The sequence below is a fragment of the Selaginella moellendorffii genome, unplaced genomic scaffold (genome assembly GCF_000143415.4).
Source record: "Selaginella moellendorffii unplaced genomic scaffold, v1.0 SELMOscaffold_23, whole genome shotgun sequence".
Lineage (NCBI taxonomy): Eukaryota > Viridiplantae > Streptophyta > Lycopodiopsida > Selaginellales > Selaginellaceae > Selaginella > Selaginella moellendorffii.
Genome location: NW_003314284.1, coordinates 476,096 through 500,535, shown reverse-complemented (window position 1 = coordinate 500,535; position 24,440 = coordinate 476,096). Strand labels below are relative to the sequence as shown.

Below are 24,440 nucleotides of genomic sequence, written 5' to 3'. Positions count from 1 at the left end.
TATTTCCCCAATTTTGGCGGGGATTCGAACCCCAAACAGCCGAGTATATTCACGCTTTATCCTATTTCAACGGCCCAGATTTCCTCCTACAGCTGTCACCGTCGCATGTTGCTGGATAAAAGGTTGATACTTTTACAAAAAAGGAGTGTGATTTTTTAAGCTATCTATTTTCGGGAATTAGGGTTCTTGCGAGCTATGGCGTTGGCAGCTTGCAATGCGGCTTGGGCGCCGCGCATGTCTCGCAAATTTCGGGTTTCTCGAGATCGCAGGGCCCGGGCAGCAACCGTGATGCACGGTTTCGCCCCAGATCTCGTGACTCCGGTCGGGCTCACGTTCAAATTTGAAGTGGAGGAATTGCCGCCCGAGACATCGCCATTTCACAGGAAACCTGGGGAGAAGAGGCCCATTCCCTCGCCCGAGCAGACGCAGGATGGAGCTCAAATCGGAGCGCCCGTGGACAAGATCGACAGGCTCGACTGGACTGATCCGGGCGATATTTTCCAGTTTGTGGCCATCAGGTAAACGAACGACGAAGCACCATAAAAAATATCAGCCTTATCGTTGCGATATTTACTTTGGTGGCAGTGCCGTGTTGATCTTCTTCTTTTGGTTTACAAACTATTACGTTCCCCAAGTGGTTTTCAAGGATGTGTTTGCCAAGGCCGAAGAGGAGCAAGAACTGGCCAAGCAAGAGGCCGCTAAAACCGCAGCTCAATCACCGCCATCGCCACCGCCACCGCCACCACCAGAGACGACGAAGATCAACAAGCGACACAGGACATTCAAGAAGAAAACCAAGGAACAAGTCGTGATAGACGTGTAAAATCAAGCTTGTCCTTCCATTCAAGAATTCGTGTAGAAGAAATCTAGTTTATTCTACTTCCTTGCTCAAATCAGTCAAGGAATTGTGAATACAAGCAAACTTTTCACTGCCCTCCACGAAGACGCAGAACCAAATGGAGCGTCGACTCCTTCTGGATGTTGTAATCAGCAAGAGTCCGGCCATCCTCGAGCTGCTTGCCAGCGAAGATGAGCCTCTGCTGGTCCGGTGGAATGCCCTCCTTGTCCTGGATCTTGGTCTTAACGTTGTCAATCGTGTCGGAGCTCTCCACCTCCAAGGTGATCGTCTTGCCAGTGAGAGTCTTCACGAAGATTTGCATGCCACCACGGAGACGCAAAACCAGATGAAGCGTAGACTCCTTCTGGATGTTGTAGTCCGCAAGAGTGCGGCCGTCCTCAAGCTGCTTGCCTGCGAAGATCAATCGCTGCTGGTCCGGGGGGATGCCTTCCTTGTCCTGGATCTTGGTCTTCACGTTGTCGATCGTGTCCGAGCTCTCCACCTCCAAGGTGATCGTCTTCCCTGTGAGGGTCTTGACGAAAATTTGCATACCTCCACGAAGGCGAAGGACCAAATGGAGCGTCGACTCCTTCTGGATGTTGTAGTCGGCCAGAGTCCGGCCATCTTCTAGCTGCTTGCCCGCAAAGATCAAACGCTGCTGGTCCGGGGGGATACCTTCCTTGTCCTGGATCTTGGTCTTCACGTTGTCAATTGTGTCGGAGCTCTCCACCTCGAGCGTGATCGTCTTCCCCGTCAAGGTCTTGACGAAGATTTGCATACCCCCGCGAAGACGAAGGACCAAATGGAGCGTGGATTCCTTTTGGATGTTGTAGTCGGCCAGAGTCCGGCCATCTTCCAGCTGCTTGCCGGCAAAGATCAATCGCTGCTGGTCCGGAGGGATGCCTTCCTTGTCCTGGATCTTCGTCTTAACGTTGTCAATTGTGTCGGAGCTCTCCACCTCGAGCGTGATCGTCTTCCCCGTCAAGGTCTTGACGAAGATTTGCATACCCCCGCGAAGACGAAGGACCAAATGGAGCGTGGATTCCTTTTGGATGTTGTAGTCGGCAAGAGTCCGGCCATCTTCTAGCTGCTTGCCGGCAAAGATCAATCGCTGCTGGTCCGGAGGGATGCCTTCCTTGTCCTGGATCTTGGTCTTAACGTTGTCGATCGTGTCGGAGCTCTCCACCTCGAGCGTAATCGTCTTCCCCGTTAGGGTCTTGACGAAAATTTGCATACCTCCTCGAAGGCGCAGCACCAGATGCAAGGTCGACTCCTTCTGGATGTTGTAATCCGCGAGCGTGCGCCCCTCCTCGAGCTGCTTGCCGGCAAAGATCAATCGCTGCTGGTCCGGAGGAATTCCCTCCTTATCCTGGATCTTCGACTTAACATTATCGATCGTGTCGGAGCTCTCGACCTCGAGCGTGATCGTCTTGCCGGTGAGAGTCTTCACAAAGATCTGCATCGTTCTAAAAATCAAAGAATCAAAGAAACCCTAAAAAATGAATCAAGGAACTGGTGAGGTTGGGGCATGGACGCACCGTTTATAAATACGCGAGGATGGAACAGGCGCCGTCGATTGGGACGGCATCCAAGGGCTCCGATGCGACCGACAAAACTGCCGGCCAAACCAAGTCAATGACGTGGCCGCCTTCGCCTCCACTTGGAACATACTAGAATTTTCCAGGCCCTTTGCTTCCTCGCGGAAATTTCTCCTCCCAACTTGGCTGTGGAAATTCTTTTGCGATGGCGCAGAGGACACGCAATCCAAAGCGAGATTCTCCAAACCATTGACGAAAAAGCAGCAAATCCATTCAAGCATAATCTTCATGGGAATCAAACCTCGCATCTTTTGCTCGGGGATTCCTTCGTACCGCGGGTAACACCACCAAAAGATTCCATCTTAGCTTTAAGTCGGCTTTCCTCGAGAGATTCTTTTCGCGATGGTCCGTCCACCGTATGCTTTGCATCGTTTTGTCATCCAAACACACTACACCTTGTTTCCACCCCAGAAAACAAAGGGCATCGTCGCGGGGTAGAGCATCGAGCCCGTGACCTCACGAGGCCCACTCTCCTTGTTTGGCGAGAGAATCAAACTTAATTATGCGTAGTGTTTATCCAGAAATCGAGTGCCAATCCTCTGAACCTAGCTAGATCTCGCAGCGGGGAGGACAAAATGAGGACACTTTAAGGTACAGAGCTCATCGCATTGGACGGATCGATTTTTGCCCCTTTCTCTTTGCAGGAATCGTGTGCCCCCAACCAGTTCTTTGGGTGTTGCTATTTTTCTCCACCCCTCGCTCTCATCAGTGCTGCTGGGTATGATGAGAGCTCTCTTTCTCTCTTTCAGCGAAAGAGAACCCTGGAGGATCTGCGACATCGTGATTGCAACGAGGACTATAGGTAGTGCTCCTCCCACACAAGTACACACCATACACGCATCTGTACGTAGTCGGCCATACGTAATGTACGTACTTCTTTTTCTTTGCATTTGCTCGAAATGGAAAGGAAAGGTGGCGCGGGTGATGGCGGTGGTGGCGGTGGCGGTGATGGTGGCATTCTCGCAGCTACGCAGCCAGCGCAGCCCTCGGAAATCTTTCTAGGCAAAGTAGCTAACACGCACAGAATTACGGCAGACACGAACCAGAGATGATTGCATCTTCTCAACGCATTACCGTGAGAGACCTAAACCCAATTCCAAGAACTTCCCTGTTGTCCCAATGCAAGAATCTCACATCACACACTTCAGCATATTGGACACACATACTAGGTACACACCATTTTGGTGCTTCCCCCCATCTCAAACCCTATAAGATAGAAGCCACGAGGTCGGGTCATTCGATCTGCATGAGCCGAGGATTTTTAACCATTCCGCCAAATTTTTCCTGCGCATTATTGCCCCGCCCCGAATCATTTAAAATCATTTTCCGAAAATCACGCTGTCAGGCAAAATCCACTCCCTTCAATTAACCGCGCCACGAGCGCACACGAAACATATCCAAGGGTCTAGTTTGTACCCCGCGGTAAGAACTCCCGTTCCCCCAGTTCTGGATGACGGACGACGGACGGGCGCCCGTCAGCCGGGCAGCAGCACGCGGCACGGGCAAGCATGCGGCACGTCACCCTCGTCCGTCTTTTTGGCCCCACCTCGTCGCCGTGACGGGGATGGGTGGGTGGCGCCCGTCGCTTTTCCTTCCCGGGTTTCTGACAGGCGGCCGTCTGGCGAGCCAAGCGTATATACCGTATGCTTCCGCATTGGGATTTTGCATGCAAACGAACATGCTGTTGCAGTAAATGGAAGGGTTAAATGCATATATACTTGCCATCTATGGGGTTCCATGGAATAATGCGCGCGAGGGCATGCGCGCATGAGCGCTCCATGAGCGTCGCATCATGCCCACCATGATGCATCATGTGATGGCGGCTGGCCATGCCATACGGTGCATGGGGCTCCGTGCTCCCCCCCCAACGTAGAGATCATGGGTGGATGGGGTGGAGCCATATCTCCTTTGATGATACCACACAACAACAGTGTGATCATCTAGAACTGCAAGGTTTATATTTTTTGCGGGCAATGATTGGTCCGGCGATCGTTAGGCAAAGCAAAGCAAGCACCAGCCAACAAGGCGTCATGTATAGGGTTCTTGTTTGCCCTCTTCTTCCTCGCGAGACAACACATCACATCCCACCTTACAACTTACTCCAGCGTCCGCAAGTATCAAAATGTTATTCCAGATCCTCAGAGATCGAGGGCCCACGTGTGCGGGAATCCACAACCGCCCAAACTCCGGATGCCGCCAAAACTCCCCACCGTCCCATATAAAGGCGTTGCATTCCCCTTTCGCTATTTCGGACCAAGATGCCCACCCAGGGCATCTGCTGCGCTTTAAAAAGAGAATGGAGACATGGCACTGGAATATACATACCAAGCAATTGTTACCGCGGCCCCAACACCGGCGACACAAGGAGTTCACCCAAGGTTAATATTTTACGTTTACTTTGAGGATTACGAGCTCAGCGGGAATCGAACCGGCGGTCCCACTTCCAGTCCAAGAGGCCATAGGAAAGCCCGAGCGGCAGCAGCAGATCTATCACCTCGCCAAACAAATGGTTGTTTATTAAGTTTGAGGAGGGAACCATATCTTTGGCCCTTGCTCTCACCTCACTCAATTCCCTTTGTAGTTTTCATTGCTTGTTGCCTGAGGCAGACTCCACAGCCCTTGTACTTAACACACGGCTCCCCAGGAATAAAGCTTATACATTGGTTTTGTGATGAAACGAGAGCACGGGATGCCACTCAAGTAAAAGTAAATTTACAGCCTGACCGTTACGGTGCTGACTGTGCCCTAGTATCAGCCACGTGGAGTCCCCCAGTCTGCCCGCCCACCCCTCTCTCCTTCACGGCCATGACGGGGATGGCCTTCACTACCCGTCACTATCCCGTGCGCCTGCCGCACGTGAGAGTGAAGAGGGAGAATTTCGCGACGGCCGCTGCCCGGCACTTCATGGAGGTGGAAGGGACGTCAAGCCCGTCTTAAGGACAGCCCGCCAAGCTATGGCTAGCTGTCCTCGAGTGTAGTGCGCGCGCGGCTTTCGGAGGACAGTGTCCTTAGCACTGTGAAAGGAGGAAGCCCCTTGTTGTTAAAGAACAACGGAGAGCTTTTACATGTCGATAGAAGAGGCTTGAGCGGCGTGCATTTTTTGCTTTATATCCAAGCTTTTAGCTATGGAGCTTTGAGCGAGAGCTAGGGTTTTCAGTCTCGTAGACGAACGAAGCGCCAACGCTGTGCGACGATCGCGAGCGCGAAATTTCCAGCAAGAGCTAGGTGAGTTGCGATCGAGTGCTTGCTCCACTCTGATTCATGAAAGATTTTCCTGTCAATGCAGGTAAGAATGCCGCGCAGAAGAAAGACGCCGAAAGCGCCTGGGGAGACGTCCAGTCGGCCCGGCGACGAGGCCGACAGGCCCGATCCCTCGACCGCGGCCGAGATTTTCCGAAATGCGCCCGCGCCAACGCCCGCGCCGCGACCGCAGATTGTTCCTCCTCAGCCTCCTCGCGCTGCTATGGGAGCTCCTCCGAGGCCTCAGGTCCCGCGAGGAGGAGGGCGAGAAGGCGGCGGGAATGGAAACGGTGGAAGATATGGAAGGGGTCGCGCTGGAAGGGGCTTTCCTCCTCACGAGCCCGGCCATCAGGCTTCTACATCGTCGGTGGTGGCTTCTCAGCAGTCTCAAGCTTACTCAGTCCCTTACGGGATGGCTCCTTACTACAGCGTTCCTCCTCCAATTCATTTTGGTCAGATAGCGCAATTTCCTGGAATACCATACGGCCAGGCGCCTCCTCAAGCTCCTCCGTATGGCCGCACCGGCGTGACAATGCCGTTGGCTGGGCCTTCTACGAGTCTCATCGAGGAGAAGCTGGGGAGCTTGCAAGTCCAGCCGCCGGAAGAGCCTCCTCGCACTCTTGTATCCAGCAAAGCTCTCGGTTTCCCTCGAAGGCCAGGCAAAGGTGTGATGGGCTCCAAGTGCGTGGTGAAGGCGAATCACTTCTTTGCTGAGCTTCCTGACAAGGATCTTCATCAATATGATGTAAGTTCGAGCTGCTCGGTTGGTTTGCTCGAGTTTCTCATTGTTTTTGTGTTTTCACAGGTCACAATCACTCCCGAGGTTACATCGCGAGGGGTGAATAGAGCGGTCATGGAGCTGCTCGTGAAGCTCAACAGGGAGGCTCTGGGTCGCAGACTTCCTGCTTATGATGGAAGGAAGAGCTTGTACACTGCTGGTCCACTTCCTTTTCAGTATAAAGATTTCCAGGTGACCCTCCCTGACGAAGAGGACGGAACAAATGCGCCAAGGTAAGCTCCTTTTTACTCCTGGCTTGCGTTTTACAATAATCGCTTTGGTTCTATACACAGGAGGGAGAGATCCTTCAAGATTGTTATAAAATTCGCGGCACGCGCGGACTTGCACCATCTGGGAGAGTTTCTGGCCGGAAGGCAGCCCAATGCACCCCAGGAAGCTCTCCAAGTTCTCGACATCGTGTTGCGTGAGCTTCCCACTCACAGGTAGTGGTCTCCCATCAGTCACCGTGGTTTATATATTTAACACTTATTTTTTCAAGGTATTCGCCTGTTGGACGATCATTTTATTCCCCTGATCTTGGACGGCGACAGCCACTCGGGGATGGCCTGGAAAGTTGGCGCGGGTTTTACCAAAGTATCAGGCCGACGCAGATGGGATTATCGCTTAACATCGGTATGTGGTGTGCTGTTTTGTAATGTCCTTGTTCTCAGCTAGATCTCTTGACAGATATGTCGTCAACTGCATTCATTGAGCCCTTGCCGGTAGTGGATTTTGTTGGACAGCTTTTGGGGAAGGATCTCAGTAGACCTCTCTCGGACGCTGATCGCATTAAGGTCTGATGGATGTAACTCCAATGCTGTGTCGCTAATTGTCATTCTACAGATCAAAAAGGCATTGCGGGGAGTGAAGGTTGAGGTTACCCACCGAGGTACAATGCGGCGGAAGTACAGGATATCTGGCTTGACCTCGCAGCCAACGCAAGAACTCACGTAGGACACACATTACGATAGCTTTCGTGTTTCTAAAGCATTTTTCAGGTTTCCTGTCGACGAAAGAGGAACTTTGAAGTCAGTGGTCGAGTATTTTCGCGAAACCTATGGCTATACTATACGCAGTCCATCTTTGCCTTGTCTTGCCGTTGGTAACCAACAAAGACCAAACTACCTACCGATGGAGGTAATTCTTTTGTCTTTCGTGTGAAGTGGATGGACGCGTCCTTGGTTTGTCTCAGGTTTGCAAAATTGTCGAAGGTCAGCGCTACTCGAAGAGACTGAACGAACGGCAGATTAATAACCTTTTGAAGGTCACATGCCAGCGTCCCAAGGACCGTGAGAACGATATTCTTCAGGTATGCACGTCTTCTAGTTCGGAAGTTTTATTTGATGCCGTTGTTGCAGACTGTCCGCCACAACGCTTATCACGACGATCCTTATGCGCAAGAATTTGGCATCCGCATTAGCGATAAGCTAGCTTCGGTGGAAGCCCGGATACTACCGGCACCACGGGTATGTCTTCCGAAGACCGTTAATTCAAGCTCAAACGTTTTCTGACAGTTGAAGTATCATGATACTGGACGGGAGAAAGACTGCCTTCCTCAAGTTGGGCAGTGGAATATGATGAACAAGGTTTTTGTGTCATATTCTGTGAAATCTATATTCTAACATTTTCTTTTAGAAAATGGTGAACGGAGGAAGTGTCAACTATTGGGCGTGCATAAACTTCTCTCGGGGAGTCCAGGATTCCATTGCACACGATTTCTGTGCTGAGTTAGCTCTCATGTGTCAGATTTCTGGCATGGTACTTATAATCACCTGATAGTCTCAGTCTGAAAACTTTCTTTTTTTATCAGGCGTTTACTCCGGAACCCATTGTTCCCGTGCAACCTGCAAGGCCAGATCAAGTGGAGCGTGCGCTGAAAATGCTTTGTGGGGAAGTTCAATCAAAAGCTAAAGGGAAAGAGTTGGAATTACTCATTGCAATCTTACCGGATAGCAATGGTGCTTTGTATGGTGGGTGGTTGAAGTTCGTACAATCGTTTGTGAACAGCCCGAGCTTTTTCTGCAGGGGATCTGAAGAGAATATGTGAAACGGATCTTGGGCTGATATCGCAGTGTTGCTTAACTAAGCACGTCTATAAAATGACCAAGCAATATCTGGCTAACGTTGCTCTGAAAATCAACGTCAAGGTATGCTTTGTGAACGCGTGAGGTTTTGAAGAGTGAAACGTTTCGAGTGTTGCAGGTTGGTGGGAGAAACACAGTTCTTGTAGATGCGCTTTCGAGGAGAATACCGCTTGTCAGTGACATTCCGACGATCATATTTGGTGCGGATGTCACTCATCCTCACCCTGGAGAGGATTCGAGTCCATCGATAGCTGCGGTATGCTGCTCTTCCGCTGCAGCCGTGAAACTCAATTGCTGTTATAGGTTGTTGCATCGCAAGATTGGCCCGAGGTGACGAAGTATGCGGGATTAGTTTGTGCTCAAGCACATCGTCAAGAACTGATACAAGATCTCTACAAGACCTGGACAGATCCACAAAGCAAAACTATAATGCACGGTGGAATGATCAGGTACGAAGTTTATTTTGCGTATAAGGACTTCTTAAAAATGAGGTGTACAGGGAGCTGTTGCTAGCCTTCCACAAAGCGACGGGAAGAAAGCCGCTGAGGATCATTTTTTATAGGCAAGTAACCGCATTTGAACGACATTATTTACATCGAATTTTCATTGCCACAGAGATGGAGTGAGCGAAGGCCAGTTTTATCAGGTTCTATTACATGAGCTTGATTCTATCAGAAAGGTAAAATTCACGTCTTCTCTCCGTTGCAGTTATAACTAATATGTTTCTACTCTAGGCGTGTGCATCTTTGGAAGGAAACTATCAACCTCCGGTGACTTTCGTAGTGGTCCAAAAGCGACATCACACACGGTTGTTTGCAAACAATCACAACGATAGGGAGTCAAGAGACAAGAGCGGCAATATCCTTCCAGGTTTGTAGCAAAGTTTGTTCAATGTGCTTGACAACTAAAACGCTTTTGCTAGGTACTGTGGTGGATACGAAGATCTGTCATCCCACGGAATTTGATTTCTACCTCTGCAGTCACGCTGGAATACAGGTACGAAGGCACAGCGTCAACCTGATTGAGGCTGATGGTTGTGACTGCGACCCTGCAGGGAACTAGTCGGCCGGCACATTATCATGTGCTTTGGGATGAAAACACTTTCACGGCTGATGGTTTGCAGTCATTAACGAACAACCTATGCTACACGTAAGTGCAAGGACAGTCTTGTCTTGAGGCTCACTTCAAACTCTTTTTGGATGTGTACTGTTTTGCAGATACGCGCGCTGCACGAGATCTGTGTCAATAGGTGAGTAAGAACTGTCTTTCCTATTGCTTGGATGCTAAGACTTTGTTTTCTCTCCTTTTTTATTCTTGTGTTCCAGTGCCTCCAGCATACTACGCCCACTTGGCTGCATTCAGAGCAAGGTTTTATATGGAGCCAGAGACATCGGACAGCGGATCTCTGACTAGTGGAGCCGGACCTGGGAAGAGTACCACGACTGGCAGCTCGGGATCACGCAGCGGACGCACTGGTGTCCGGCCACTGCCGCCTGTCAAGGATAACGTGAAAAGCGTTATGTTCTACTGCTGATATCATTGTCGAGGTCGCTTTGTTTTTCTTTTTTCATATTTTTCCTTTAGTGCTACTACCTTCGTCCTCGATAGGGACGTGTGTGATTTTGTTTTGCAATGCAGATGTTTAATTCTCAACAATCATCGGTTTTGAATCTCTTGAGTGACTGCTCTAAGCCTGGACAGCGTCCGCCAGGAGAGAAGTGTATCCTATCTTCTCGTCTAGTACTAAGGTTTGGTGCTGATTAAAGCGTTCCGGAATGGTGGTGCTCGACTCGTCCGACAACGATCTCTGGACGTAGTAGAGCATGTAAGCTTGCGTTGCTCTCACCACGCTTTCGCCAACTCTTGTTATCCAGGCGTCGTCGCACTTGTACCACTCGCCCCCCAGGCGGAGATAGGCGACGTAGTGGCCACCGTCGAGCTTGCCAGAGTGGCTGACTACTGCAAAAAGCTCAAACTCGGACGAGGGACTCGTGCTACCGCTATCGTTGTCACCGCCAAGCTCTCCTTTTCCTTCTACAAAAATGAGCCTGTTGCCGTGCCTGAGCCTCGCTATCGACGAGGAGAGGTAGCAAGCCATGTTCAGCGACAGTGGGAACTGCACGTATGTGTCCACCTTGCGGTAGTTCTTGGCCGAGTGCTCGAATCTCTTGACGTGGAAGCACAGCACCACCGGTAGCTTTCTCACTGACATTTGTTTCACGGCCTCCTGTCTAGACTGACACGACTCGCAGAAGAACCTCTCGTTGCTGCCCAGCCTCTCCGGCCTGGTAAAGCGGTCCAGGCAGCCCAGCAGCGTGGACGAGCTCGCGTATATCTGCTTCTCCAGCGCCGTCGACTCCAGATCCAGAGAAATGTCCACGCAGGGATCGTTCTTGGTAGACGTGAAGCCGCATGCCGTGCAAGTTACGTCCGATCGCAGCAAGCCGGAGAAGACCCGATGGACAATGCAGCGGCACTCGGCGTCGTTCCCCCTGTGCGTAAGAATCAATCAAAGGTGAGTGAGTTTCTATCTTTGTTTATGGCAAAGCTTTGCTTACTTGCGAAGTTCAGGCTGCTGCGAGTTGGCGTGGATGCCTTCCACTGCCGAGATAAAGAAATCGTGCGCGTCCTGCTGCTCGTAGCCTGCCAGATTTGCAGCGTGTTGCCACCAGCTGTTCAAGAAAGAAAAAAGAAAGAGGTACTTTTCATGAGAGGGGAAAGAAAAAGAAGAAAAGAGCTCTTTCACTCGCCTGTAGAGGAACTGTGCAGGGCTGTATGGCGTCCGGTCCCCGGAGAAAGCTGCCGCGAACATGTCGTCCATGTCGCATCCAAGGCAGACTTTGCTCTGGCAGGCAGCCTTGTTGTGGCAGTGACCGAGAAAGTAGCTCCGGAGAGGCGGCGTGTGGAGCAGCGCCTGGAGCACCGAGTTCATGAAGCAAGTGCTGCCCATGTTGGTGAGGCCCCGGAGTCCGAGAGGAGCGGCGCCGCGCTCGAGCACAAGCGGGTCCTTGGAGCTCGGCTCCCACGGCTTGTACTCGGCCCCTCGGTTCCTCTTCCGGCTATACACATTGAGAGGAGGAGCCGTCCTCCCGTTGGAGAAAGAGGTACACTTTGCCAGAGAACTAGCACTTTTTCCACCATCGATTCTATCTCCGCCACCACCGCCAGCGTTTCCACTCGTCCTCCCGTTCGAGAAAGAGGTATGCTTTGCCAGAAGGCTGGCACCATTTCCACTATCTCCGCCGCAACCATCACCACCACCGCCAGCGTTTCCACTCCCGCTACTTACGACGCTGTGCTTCTTTCCAGACTGAGCGCACACGACGACCCAGTCGAAGTCGGCGTCGTAGACTTGATCGTTGCAAATGCAGCAAAAGAGCTCGGCGCGGTCAAGATCGATGGCGAGCTCGTGGCCCGGGAGCTCCAGCGCGTGAGATCGAGCGTGGCTGGAGCTGGAAGAGTAGCAGCTGATGGTGGAACAGATGAGGCAAGCGTAGAGGCGGCCGTGGGACTTGGCACAGGACGCGCACCTGGGGACTGGATCCTCGTCGCAGCTCAAAGTGCGCACGCTGGGCCGGCCCGGTGGGAGGACGACGATGCATCGCTGGAGCGCGCGGAAGCCCCGGGTGCTGTGCTTGGATTTGTAGTCCACCAGGTGCTCGCAGGGGCGATAGCATGGCGACGACGATTTAGTCACCATCGAGAAAGTTCTCGCGAGGAGCCCTAAAAGTAAACTTAGAAGGACTGGTATTGCAAGAAGCACGACTTGTCTCCAATCTCCAGCAGCCTCCCGGCCGCGCGATTGCCACGCTCCACGTCGCCGTAGCTCCTACACGCGCCCAGCAGGCTCGCCCACGCAATCTCGTCCGGCGCAAAGGGCATGCTTTGGACGAGCTCCTCGGCGTCGGCCAGCCTGCCCGCGCGGCAGAGGGCGTCGGCCATGCAGCAGAAGTGGTCCTTGGATGCAGTGATGGCAAAGTCGGGGGACATGGAATGGAAGTGTCTCAGTGCGGTGTCTAGCATCCCCGCGTGCCCGAATCCGAGCAAAATACCCACAAAGGTGATTGGATTCGCGAGGAAGCCCTCGAGACTCATTGTGGAAAAGAGTTCTGCCGCGCAGGAAATATGCCCCGAGCGGGCATTTGCTGAAAGGAAAGCATTCCATGAGGCGACGTCGTGGTCTATCATTTTTGTAAACACGGCTTTGGCTCTTTTGAGATGCCCGAGGTGGGCATACGCTGCTAAAACAGCGCTGCAGGAAAGAAGCTCGACCACTGGCATGAGGTCGAGCATTTGCTGGGCTTGTGCCAGATGCCCGCTCTGGGCAAAGTTTACAATCATTGCTCTCCACGACAAGAGTGTTCGTGCGGGCATAATATTGAAAAGCTGCTGTGCGTCGCCGATTCTCCCAGTTTCCCCGTAAGTGATTACCATGTAGCTGCAAGAGATTGCGTCGTGCTTTGGCATGAGCTCGAACGTCTTGCAAGCTTCGGACGAATGCCCAGTTTCGGCAAATGCCGCTAAGAGTGCGTTCCACGAAAGCACGTCCCTCTCAGGCATGCTATCATATGCGACCTTCGCTTCTACCAGCAGACCTTGATCCGCAAAAAGTTTTGTCATCGCATTCCAAGAAATTATATCCCGCTCGGGCATCAACTCAAACAGCACCCGCGCTTCTTGCATATGCCCGTTCTGGGCATATGCTTGGATCATTGCCGTCACGGAGACCATCGTCCTCTCCAGCATCAAGCAGAATAATTGTTTGGTCTTTTCAATTTCACCGCAAGCCGCAAGTGCCACAGCCACTGCTGTGGAGCACACTGCTCCTAGCTGGGGAATGCGATCTAGTACCGCGCACGAACACTCCATTTGCCCTTTCCCGGCATACATCGATGCTAATGCGTTCCACGCGACGACGCTTCGCTCCGGCATAGTGTCAAAGATCGTCTTTGCCTCTTCGCCTCGAGAGTTCTCTGCGAATGCCTGAAATGCCGCGGTGAAAGAGACCACATTCCAACTCGGCATAGCCTCAAACACGGCCATTCCAGCGCCCAGATGCCTGTTTCGGGCATATCCCAAGATCATGGTCGTGTGGGAAATGATGTTCCTCTCCGGCATCTCAAGGAATGTTCGCACCATCTCTTGCGTCATCCCGCCCCTGCAAAATGTACTGAGCATTGCGTTCCATGTATCGACACTTTGCTGGCTCATCTTGTCAAAAGTACGCTTTGCAAGCTCAAGATGCCCTGTTTTGGCATTTGCGGATAACAAAGATGTCCACGTGATGACATTTCGATCTTTAATTGCCGAGAAACAGTTCCATGCTTGCACAATATTACCCCTCTGTGTGTGCCAGGTAAGCAGTGCATTCGATGCTGAAGTGCAATGCATTTGATTCTCATGGCCTTCTCTGTACACGCTCCAGAAGCATATGCCAGAAAGTCTGCTAGATGGCAGAAACTAGATGCTCAAGATTGCGTGCTGCTTTGAGGAGAAGATCTACATAACAGCCTCGGATCAGATCAGGCAAGTTTCTCCTCACTCACTCTTTTTGACTGGATCCATGGCTCGATCTCAAGATTATCTCCAAGGATATCCGCTCTCGCTAGAGTAAGTCGTCCTAGAACAATGGCAACTATACGTTTCTGTCTTTTTTTATCTCGTTTTAAATTTAATAAAAAAGCTTTTAAACTCCAGTTATATTTATAGGGAAAACATATTTTATATATAAATTTTATTGTATTTTAGTATTATGGGAAAAAGTCTCTATCCCAAGTGGGATTTTGATAGGTATCAGATTAATTTTAGTCCAAGACCATTCACTCACTTATGTATATAAATTAAAGTTTTTGGTTTAATTGAATATATAAATTTTGTATTCTATTTCTATATTCTATGTATTCACATTGGTGGAGATAAAGAGCACTTTTGATTATCTAGCAAGTATTTTGATTTATACTTTTTATTTAGATTTTGTTGGTCAAATTTCTCTTATTTCTATAACTTTTTCATTTCTTTCTCTTTTACTTTTTTTTTATTCATATTTATAGCAAATTAATATATTCATCTTTTGATTTTGGAGCAACAATTGGTGCAATTGCTTAATGCTATAACCAAATAGACTCAATTAATGATAGCATTTATATAGCTCCTCTTGCTCTTGTTATCAATTCTGGATTTATTTTATAGGAATCCTAAAGATGATATGTATTATTGGTTCAATTACTTTATAATGATTGCCACATATCATTTTTGGGATGATGCTCAATATTTATATAACTTCTTTATATATTTCTAAGAGTGGTACAATGGTTTTTGTGTAGCCTCTCATGTGAATTGGAGCCTTCTCTTAAACGTCTTTAAGTGCATATTTAGATATGTTGACGATAATGATGCCTTCTAACAACCATTTTTGTCTTGGGTTGCTTGAGTCAATTATGCAATTTAATATTCATTTTTTGGAAACTTTTGCTTTGTGTTAAGCCAAATATGTCAAAGCAAATCAAATTAAGCATATTATAGCCAACACTTTGTTAAGGTCTTGTGTACATACACTTGCCCCAGCCACTCTTTTCATAAGGCTCTTTCATTAACACAACATTATAAAATATCATCTCTCCCACTTATAATTGATGTCATCCTTGGTCTTGACATTGAAATTATCACTGACCCCTCCATGCTTGTTTCTGGAATACCATTAAGGGAGTTCATCTAGTGTTTACTTTTTAGATTTGGTTTTATAATAAGAGGTCCACTATTATCGTTTTTGTGTTGGTTGAGTTCATCAAGTGTTTACTTTTTAAACTCAGTTTTATAACAAAAAGTCCACTGTTATCCTTTCTATATTAGTTGATACAATTTCAAATAACAAATGTATACATGCGTATATATGGGATGAGGTGGACTTAGTTATATATATAGGTGATTTCAAGTTCCAATATGTCAAATCAAGCTTTTAGATCTGTAGATGCCCTACAAGATAAATGACATGCCTAATACATATAAGTACAATTTTTAGGGGTCAATGAAAATTAAACTTATGTTATTTACTTTGATACCACATATAGCATATTTTATCTCTCTCTTCTTCAGCCAATTGTAGGGCAATTGCTTAATAATAAAGCATTTAGTGGCTATTTTATCCCTATTTATCTTCCAAGGTTCGAAAGATTCACATAGTGACAGTATATCTAAATTTCATCCCATAACCATATACACTACAAAATCCCTTAGACATTCTTTTTGCTATGACAGTTGATTGGTTTAAGAAGTATGTTGATATCTTCAACTTTGATATATTGTCTAGAGCCAGGAGTACTATGCATCATCTTAGTCTAACAGGGGATGCTTGTTTAATCAAGGTTCTTGTTCAGTATTATTCACTAATGGAGATCAAATTTTATGAGTAAATATCATATTAAATAAAGATGTTACTTAAAACTCTTGGAGTCCTAAAGTATGTGAACTTTATCTTGTGATAAGTGCTTGGTCAACATCATCTTATCACATACACCAACCATATGTTACAACTGGCAAAAATAAGCTACTCCATAATAGAGAAGAAATGTTTAATTATAATTTGGGGTTTTAAGAAGCTTTATGATAGTTCTTAGACATTGGTGATCATATTGTAGTCACTTTACTATTGAAGGAGAAAAATTTAATTGATCGTATTGCTCGATAGATCAAAAGCTTTAAATATATAAGTTTAAAGTTATTCATTTCCCAGGGAATTCTGTAGTTGATGCCCTTTCCCAAGTTTTTCTCCCTTTTCTCCCATTTTTACTTTCCTTTTATGTTTCTTATGAGTTTATTATTCCAACATTAATGGATTTTCTTGATGAGGATTCCATACTATAGTAGTTGTTGTGCTTAATATTTGGTATTTACAAAATGTGATGCTAGGTTTACCTTCTTTTAATAAGGTTTGTGAGCTTCATGATAGGTTTAAAAACCCTATATCATTTATTGATGATTTGTCATTTTGACATTTACATTCTTAATATTACCTTAAGGATGATCTTCTTTACTTTGTGGAAAATGATTTTAATGACCATTTGCAACTAATAATATCTTCGATCTTTATTCTATATTTTCTCTATACTTACCATGACTCTTTTATTATAGAGGGGTATATAGAATATCTGTAAACAACTATATAAGAGTAATAAACTATATAAATCTTTGTTAAAAACATCATTATTGACTCAAGTTTTGAGTATGTTATTATTGCTTTTAATTGCTTTTGACTACTTGACTTGGTGGGTAGTTGATGCTCTAACTACTTGACTCAATAAGTGTTTTGATTATTTGAATTGGTGGGTGGAAGTCGGTGCTCCAACTACTTGACTCTATAGGATCATTAAATTTGATCTGGCTTGTTCAAACCTTCAAAAGGATTTTCATAATGTATGTGAATTTTCAACATTTGGACTGAGATGGTTATTTGCCATCTCTTTAGTATGCGTATGTCATGGAGGTATAGAGTTTTAATAGTGCTTCAATATATAAACTCTTATATGGTAATGATTTAATATTGCTAACAAAGTTAAATTTACCTTTATAGTTGTCACAAGCTACTAATGTTAAATTTTAAGATCAGTATTTGATGAGCATTTTTCCACTAGTTGAAGTGGATTCTATTAAACACTTGGGCCACAAATGGGACAATAACAACACTACAATTTATTATCGTCCACCTTTGGAGTATATAGTGAATTATTATGAATACGACTGCATGTATTGAAAATTTTGCTAGTGAGCCCTTTTGAATATTATTCTCTTACTGCCATAATAGCAAGAGATCAATATTGCTAGACCCTTTATTAGTCCTTCTTATGCTAATGGAGTTAATTAGGCATTTTGAGTGTACTTAAATCAAATAAGCATAAGGATAGAATTTCTAAGTGTTATTAGCGAAGCATATTTAGCCCGGTAAGGAGTTCAAACCTTGTTGTGTCTTACACTGGCTGGGGCTTCGGGGGGTGACTCCGTACACACAAAAACAAAAAACAAATGTCATCTAGATCAGTGACAAAAACCACTGTGATATTAAGCTTGGTACCTTAATATTTGATACACCAAGACACTCTCACTATCATTCCCAAATGTGTTAGTTCTATTTAGTCCCATTCTCTAATTGTGGAATTTGTTGTTCCCACATTCAATTTTGAGCCACTCCAGCCATTACAGCAGCCATTTGATAGGATCTCCAACTAAATGACTTTGCTCTAGTGTTTCTCATTAGCTATTTATGAAAAGTGTCTAGATTTTCTAATCTATAGAATGTGGAAATTGTCCTGAACATGATAGTGTTGTTCCCACATTCAATTTTGCAATCACCAACACTTGCAATCTGGCACTAGATTGCAAAATTGAATGGGGGCACTATCGGAAGAAGTTCACTACACAACTGTGAGACACAAAATCCCTAGGCCTCAAAGGGGAGCCGAAAGGGTGCCACGTGGTAGAATGTTGGAACTAAGTTAATCCGGGCACGCAGGGAGGCACATCCATTCCACGATTGCCAGGCTGTGTTTCCCATTAGCTATTCTAATTAAATAGAATGGACAAGTACTAAGCTATTGTCTCTAGTTTGGAGAGATAGGCAAGAAGCACATGGCAAAGATAGAAATAGTCTTGTTTCTTATCTCTAGGAATCTACGTCGATAATATGTTCGATGTGATCCTATGATGAGCTATTAATACATGTTTAGTAAATTTTCATGATTGTCCCAGAGACCAACTTCTAGGACAGGGTGAAAGCTTAAAATAGATGACTTTGCTCTGAATGTGTTTCCCATTAGCTATTTATGAAAAGTGTAGAAATTGACAACTTTTCAAACCATTGATGACTTAAGTGTCTCTTATTTTATTTTATTTTCCTTTGCAGTGAAGTACAATGTGATAGTTTGTCGGTTGGTCATCGAAATTTACCTCTTAGTGTGCGCAGCAATCATGTACCGGTGGCTGCAACAAAAATTGGAGCAAGATTCCCATTAACTATTTATAAAAAAGTGTCTAGATGCTAATCTATAGAATGTGGAAATTGTCCTGAATATGATGGTGTTTTTGCCTCACCTTTTAGAGCTCTTCTCTAGGTGGATTTCTTCTGGACTTTACTTGGGCTCCTGGATTTCCCAACTCATCAAGAACAACTAGAGAAAATCAATGGAAGGACTGTCGCTGGTGATGCATCAGGAATGTGGAAATTCAGATGATCTTCTTTTGATTTGTCTAGTGCTGGAACTAAGTTAATCCGGGCACGCAGAGAGGCACGTCCATTCCACGATTGCCGAGCTATATTTCCCATTATAGCTATTCTAATTAAATAGAATGGATGTGTACTGGGCTATTGTCTCTAGTTTGGAGAGACAAGCAGGAAGCACATGGCAAAGATAGAAATAGTCTTGTTTCTCATCCCCAGGAATTTGTGTCGGTAATATGTTCAATGTGATCCTATGATGAGCTACTAATACATGTTTAGTAAATTTTCGTGATTGTCCCAGAGACTAATTTTTAGGATAGGGTGATGTAAGCGACTAAATTTTCCATTCTACTTTAGTCACTTAACCGCACCTCCGACCACTTGGAGGAGTCTCATTCACAACCTCTATAAGTCCCTCTCAGGGCTTGGGGCTTGCTAGCCCTGAGAATGGCATCCATGCCACTCAACCTTTGCACTTGGTCCAAGTGCTCCACGTGTCCGGTCCGATGACCGACACCCCAAGGCACCACCAACATACCAGCCCGTTACGCTAGGCCATGCCCAATCACTTTGGTCACATCGGTGGTCCAACACCACCTGCACCACAGTCCCGTCTCTCAAAGACTGGGCCATCCGTCCATGAGGGATCATCCCCGATCCACTCCTTAGCATCCTTAGGATGCCTACAGACATGGGGAATAACCTGCCCCAATATCTCTGTTCCGGTCCCCACCAAGTCCCTTTCTGTCCTTGGCTGTGTTCGCCAACACTGCCACTGGATCAAGGCCCACCGGCCCGACCACTAAGTCCCACTATCCTCTAGGACTTCCTCACTGTATGACTGTGTCCTTGGTCACCACACCAGAGGGCTACCCCTCTTCCATTCCACAGTCTGGGACTTTGGGACACCATTTTGGAACACCGTGGCTTTACGCAAGCCTCATGGGTACTCTCCCCGCCTTTCGTCTTTAGGTGCTCTAGCCATGGGCTTAGAGCGAGGTTCCGTTGAGCCACGCCAGGTATCTAAGTAGGTAGTGCCACCCACACTTGGACTGGGAGCATCGGCCAGTCGATCTCCCGGGGGAACTAGAGCCAACTCTTGAACACTTCACCAAGCTACCCCACTTGTCGGTCTGTGTTCACTCTAGTCTTGGACTTCACAGTGGGCAGCTCATCACCCAACACTGGGTCCGGCCTTCCTGGGCCAAACTGGCCTTTCCTGGCCAAACTGGCTCCACTGCAGTCCTCCCCCTACTATACTTTTGGAGCTCACCAAACCCCCCAAGGTCTGGGAGACGAACGCTTTGGGCTTTCACCCTCTCAGACTCGAACTCGAACTCGGACTCGGACTCGGACTCGGACTCGGACTCGGACTCGGACTCGGACTCGGACTCGGGCTCGGGCTCGGGCTCGGTCTCGGTCTCAGTCTCGGGCTCGGGCTCGGTCTCGGGCTCGGCCTTGGTCTTGGTCTCGGTCCCGATCTCGGTCTCGGTCTCGGTCGGACTCCATCTTGGGTCCATCTCGGACTCCATCTCGGACTCCATCTCGGACTCCATCTCAGACTCCATCTCGGATCCATCTCGGGTCCATCTCGGACTCCATCTCGGATCCATCTCGGGTCCATCTCGGACTCCATCTCGGACTCCATCTCGGACTCCAACTCGGGTCCATCTCGGGTCCATCTCGGGTCCATCTCGGACTCCACTTCGGACTCCAACTCGGACTCCACTTCGGACTCCAACTCGGACTCCACCTCGGACTCCATCTCGGGTCCTTCTCGGACTCCAGTTCGGACTCCACTCAGGTCCATCTCGGGTCCATCTCGAACACTTCCCCGTGTCATGTGTTGGTCCTTTTGGGTCCCTTTTTGGAGCCTCGCTTATTGCTCGCCTTGTGCTCATTCCTTGAGCACTTCGTTAGGAGTTCCACTCTCGCTCTCGACCTTTCAAGTCAGAGTTTTTGGCCCAAACGTGTTACACTCGTTTGGCTTTCACTTCGGCCACTACCACGTGGCACCCTTCCGGCTCCACTTTGGGGCCTAGGGATTTTGTGTCTCACAACTCCACCACCCATAGACGAAGTTCGATGTCCTCATCGAACGGTAACCCTTTCATAAAGTAACACCCACACGTGTTACCATTTCCATCCTTGGCACCTAGCCAATCTTTATCTATGGTTTGACACCAAAGGCTCACCATGCCTTGTCCATCCTTTAAGGAGCGTAGTCTCTCCAACTTAGAGACTGATTGGACCACATGTAATGGTTCTCTCCTTTTATTAGTTTAGTTCCCGCTAAACCTCTTAGAGGCCCTTCTCTAAGTCAATCCCACTACTCCTTCTCGAGTAGTCTCAATTTCTATCTATTGAACGTTTGCACCTTGGAACTTTTACTCTTTTGACTTTTTGGAAGTTAATTTCCTAGGTGTCTCCAACACCTTGCATTGCACAGATTGTGCAACCCCACTTCCCCATCCTGGGAAGTTCATTACTTGAGGGCACTATCATCCTCTCTTCTATTTCGTGCCACCTTGGGCACTAAATTCCATTTATCATACTTTGTGCTAGGGCTGTCCATGGCCCTATCATTTGGCTACCTTACCGCTCCCTCCCTTGGAGCTTCCACTTTCGCCAAATCGAAGCATTTTGGAATCCCTCCTTGGAAACACACTTCCTTTCCCGCAACTTGTTAGCGTCCAACACATTAGTGTTCCTCGCCTAACTTTGTCACTTGGATTCCTTCCAAGGGATTCCACGGCCCTATCTTGGCCACTCATCTTTTGCTCCTATCCGTTGATTGTTGCACCAAGCAACATCGAATCTCTACCTCCCTCCTTGAGGTATTGTTTCGGTTCCATAGCAAAGACTCTTCTTTGCCAAGTCCGGAGGATGTTCACCCCTAGTACGTCTCTTTAGCATCTTCTGCTATGGGCTCTATCCACGGCCCAACTTCGTGACCCTCCCATGGGTCTTTTATAGAGACTACTTTCCTCGGACTCACTATGCCATTGCACGGACATAGTTTATTTCCCTTAGGTGCTCTTCCCACTTGGTCATCACGACCAAGCCACACCACCTTAAACAGTTCAATTTCAACATTTTGAACCAGGAACTTCATTCCTTAGCCAACCAAGGACCTTGTCCTTATCTGGCCATAAGATCACCTAGTGATCTCACCTTGGCACCTTAACAGAGTTGCCAAGAGGTACTTGGTCTTCTAGACCTCCAAGTTGTTGACTATAACCCCGGGGGCATCCCCCACACTTGGCGGTGCACCCAAGCTAGCCCTTACGGCCAAGGGTTCATAGCAACTAAGATTAGGTGTCCCCATCTCACTCACCATGACCTTGGTGCCACTTGCACCAAAGCGTTCAAGTTAGATATGCTGAGCTTTCACACTAAGCAGTCTAACCGTGCATCACGACTCCGAGGCATCCCTCGCTTGGCGGTGTGCCCAAACCAGTCTCCCCACTGAGAGTCCATGACCACCGAAATATGAGTGTCCTCATATTCCAAACCATCACCACGCCTTAGTGATTTGGGACTCGAACCCAAGCACTAGAGGGTCGGGACTCGAACCCAACCTCCGTATATGCATCTACGGACGGCATCACATAAGATGCCTGGCGTGACTCCCCACGCCGGTGCACCAACTTATATTTAAAGCGCGCTACAGATCACAGCTTAGGAACCTAGTTCCTCCACACTGCCAAGTCCTCTCACTTGACATGTCTGTGATCATGCATGGACTCCTCCATGCTCGGCCCCATGGCCCACCCTTTTTGAAGTTATCACCTTCAACTAGGGTTTTTGTTCCCCCGACGTGCCAATCTCACTTGGCAAGTCCTCCGACCACTGTAACATGGTTCCTGCATAAGCGTGAAAGTCCTTGACCATCGACTTTCATTCAAAGCCCTCTCTTTGAACACTCGGGAACTACTTCCCTAACCTTGATAACCTTGCCTCATGGCAAGCTTCAAGACCACGCTTCTACTGCGCCACTCTGATTTCGCGTGTTCCATGAACCATTTACACTTGGCCTTTCTAGGTACTACGCTACCTAGAATCATCTTTGGGAACCTTGAAGGAACTCTGTCCCTCAGTTTGCTAAGGCCTCCCTTTTCGCAAGCTTTATAGTTGCCATATAGTCTAACATGGACAATTCCATATTTTAGACTCTCCATGGCATCACGGTTGCTAGCAACAACATCCTCGAGCACCCTCTTGATTCTCCACTCCCAACTTTCATAACCACTGTTGGATATGCCCTTTGATTTCTATGGTTCAGTTCCATCCCAATATTACTTGCCTTTTGGCCCCATATGTTTCCTTTAGTTATTCTCCTCCAGACTAGGAGGATAGCTTTGCACATTTTACTATGCCTTAGCAAGTATTTTTAGGGATGAACCTACCCAATAGCATAGGGAGTGGTTCCTCAATCTTGGGCATGCTCACCTTATAATCCCATATATCGGGATTAACGTTGCTGCTTATAGGCCTTTACATGCCCATCACTAGCCTTGCCAAAATTCCATTTTTTGGATTTGTCCAATTCGGGTAGACAGTCTTCTCCTGTCTCCACAACCTTGGACATTTGGATAGCACCTACTATCCATCATTCGCTAGGGACTTAGTCCCTTGGGCCCTATTTATGGCCCTTGCGACACGAAACACCACCTCCTGGTGTTCTAGAGTGTTTGGGTGTCCCAATGATGGCCTCTTGACAATGAGCATTCCCGTTTACGACATTGATTTACTATATTGCAACATAAGCAATTTATCCCCCGTAAGGGTATATCTAACTTCTTTATGCCATTAAGAAGTCTTGGGTAGCTACTTTCTACCCATTTAACCAATTATCTTGCACCTCTTGCTTAGTTGCCCCATATTTGTCAAGTACTACAACTCATTGCTCGGTGCTTCCACACCTCCATCATTATCTGGGTCACCCCACTCTAACCGCATGCCTTCCAGCTTAGGCCATGCCATTCCCATTTCCATTGGGATTCCTTTGGACAGGGTTTTCATGAACCCGCCAACTTGACCTCAAGGCAACCCGCCTTGGCACCTTCGGTGTCTCCACACCATCGGCTCCATGAGCCTATTCTTATAACACTACTTATTAGTGTTTAGGTCTTTGCCAAGACTAATATAGTTGTTCCTCATGCTAACTATCCATTAGCACCGCACTATAGTGTTTGCACCCGACTCTGGGCCAAAGTTGCTCTCTTCTGGGAACATCTTTCCCACGACTTTAATGTGGCACATTCTGCCATCAATGAGATACTCATTGTTCTCATACTTGGATCTTATGATCCTCCCCATACCTCATGGGGCATCATACACCTCCGTCCAAATGCTTCGACCAATCCCTTAGGACCATTCCCCAACTCCACTTGAGTCATCTAGCATTTTAGACTTTGCTAATCCAATGACCTGCGAGGTCTTAGTCTTTGAGGTGTCAACTCGCTGGAATACAACTTCTTGTATTCAGGTCCTACTCACAAGGACCATATTTGCAAGTGTTACTCCGACACTTGATTTGTTCTCTTGGGGCAACCTTTTGCCCCTTAGGACCACTTGTCCATGTGATGAGAATACCAACTCATCCTCTAAGTACACCCCCAACTCCTTGGGTTATTCCAGCATTTATTAGAGGTAGCACTGGCTACCATTTCAAGGACTTGTGTCCTCTTCC

At 47.6% G+C, this 24,440-nt stretch overlaps 5 protein-coding genes across 6 annotated transcripts in view; 2 read left to right on the top strand and 3 right to left on the bottom strand.

Annotated features, from left to right (window-relative positions):
* The first annotated feature begins 136 nt into the window (after nt 1-136).
* On the top strand, nt 137-939 carry LOC112347651. The gene is made up of 2 exons (XM_024678869.1): nt 137-518; nt 586-939. Exons 1-2 carry the CDS (start codon nt 196-198, stop codon nt 821-823), a joined length of 561 nt encoding a protein of 186 aa, XP_024534637.1. The 5' UTR covers nt 137-195; the 3' UTR covers nt 824-939.
* On the bottom strand, nt 821-2,344 carry LOC9656402 (polyubiquitin). The gene has a single exon (XM_002973797.2). The coding sequence runs from the start codon at nt 2,298-2,300 to the stop codon at nt 927-929; it is 1,374 nt and encodes a 457-aa protein (XP_002973843.1). The 5' UTR covers nt 2,301-2,344; the 3' UTR covers nt 821-926.
* Nucleotides 2,345-5,469: 3,125 nt separating this feature from the next.
* On the top strand, nt 5,470-10,194 carry LOC9643038 (protein argonaute PNH1). The gene is made up of 23 exons (XM_024678747.1): nt 5,470-5,661; nt 5,723-6,421; nt 6,482-6,687; nt 6,748-6,897; nt 6,954-7,087; nt 7,142-7,248; nt 7,298-7,404; nt 7,453-7,591; nt 7,647-7,763; nt 7,813-7,920; nt 7,969-8,040; nt 8,090-8,212; nt 8,265-8,424; nt 8,480-8,601; nt 8,657-8,794; nt 8,842-8,987; nt 9,038-9,100; nt 9,154-9,217; nt 9,273-9,408; nt 9,461-9,534; nt 9,593-9,687; nt 9,756-9,787; nt 9,864-10,194. Exons 2-23 carry the CDS (start codon nt 5,729-5,731, stop codon nt 10,070-10,072), a joined length of 3,195 nt encoding a protein of 1,064 aa, XP_024534515.1. The 5' UTR covers nt 5,470-5,661; nt 5,723-5,728; the 3' UTR covers nt 10,073-10,194.
* LOC9643037 (ubiquitin carboxyl-terminal hydrolase 22) lies at nt 10,091-12,742 on the bottom strand. Of its 2 annotated transcripts, XM_024678749.1 has the most exons (3): nt 11,289-12,742; nt 11,097-11,210; nt 10,091-11,030 (listed from the first exon to the last, which is right to left on the bottom strand). In XM_024678749.1, exons 1-3 carry the CDS (start codon nt 12,236-12,238, stop codon nt 10,226-10,228), a joined length of 1,869 nt encoding a protein of 622 aa, XP_024534517.1. In that variant the 5' UTR covers nt 12,239-12,742; the 3' UTR covers nt 10,091-10,225. The 2 variants fall into 2 exon arrangements, with proteins under 2 accessions (XP_024534517.1, XP_024534516.1); XM_024678748.1 differs by having other exon boundaries at nt 11,097-12,742.
* The window catches only part of LOC9643036 (pentatricopeptide repeat-containing protein At4g02750), an 18,092-nt gene continuing 5,925 nt past the window's right edge, over nt 12,274-24,440 (bottom strand). Inside the window, exon 3 of the mRNA XM_024679020.1 lies at nt 12,274-13,948. Within this exon, the coding sequence (XP_024534788.1) occupies nt 12,274-13,948 (1,675 nt within the window). The remainder of the gene's footprint in view (nt 13,949-24,440) is intronic.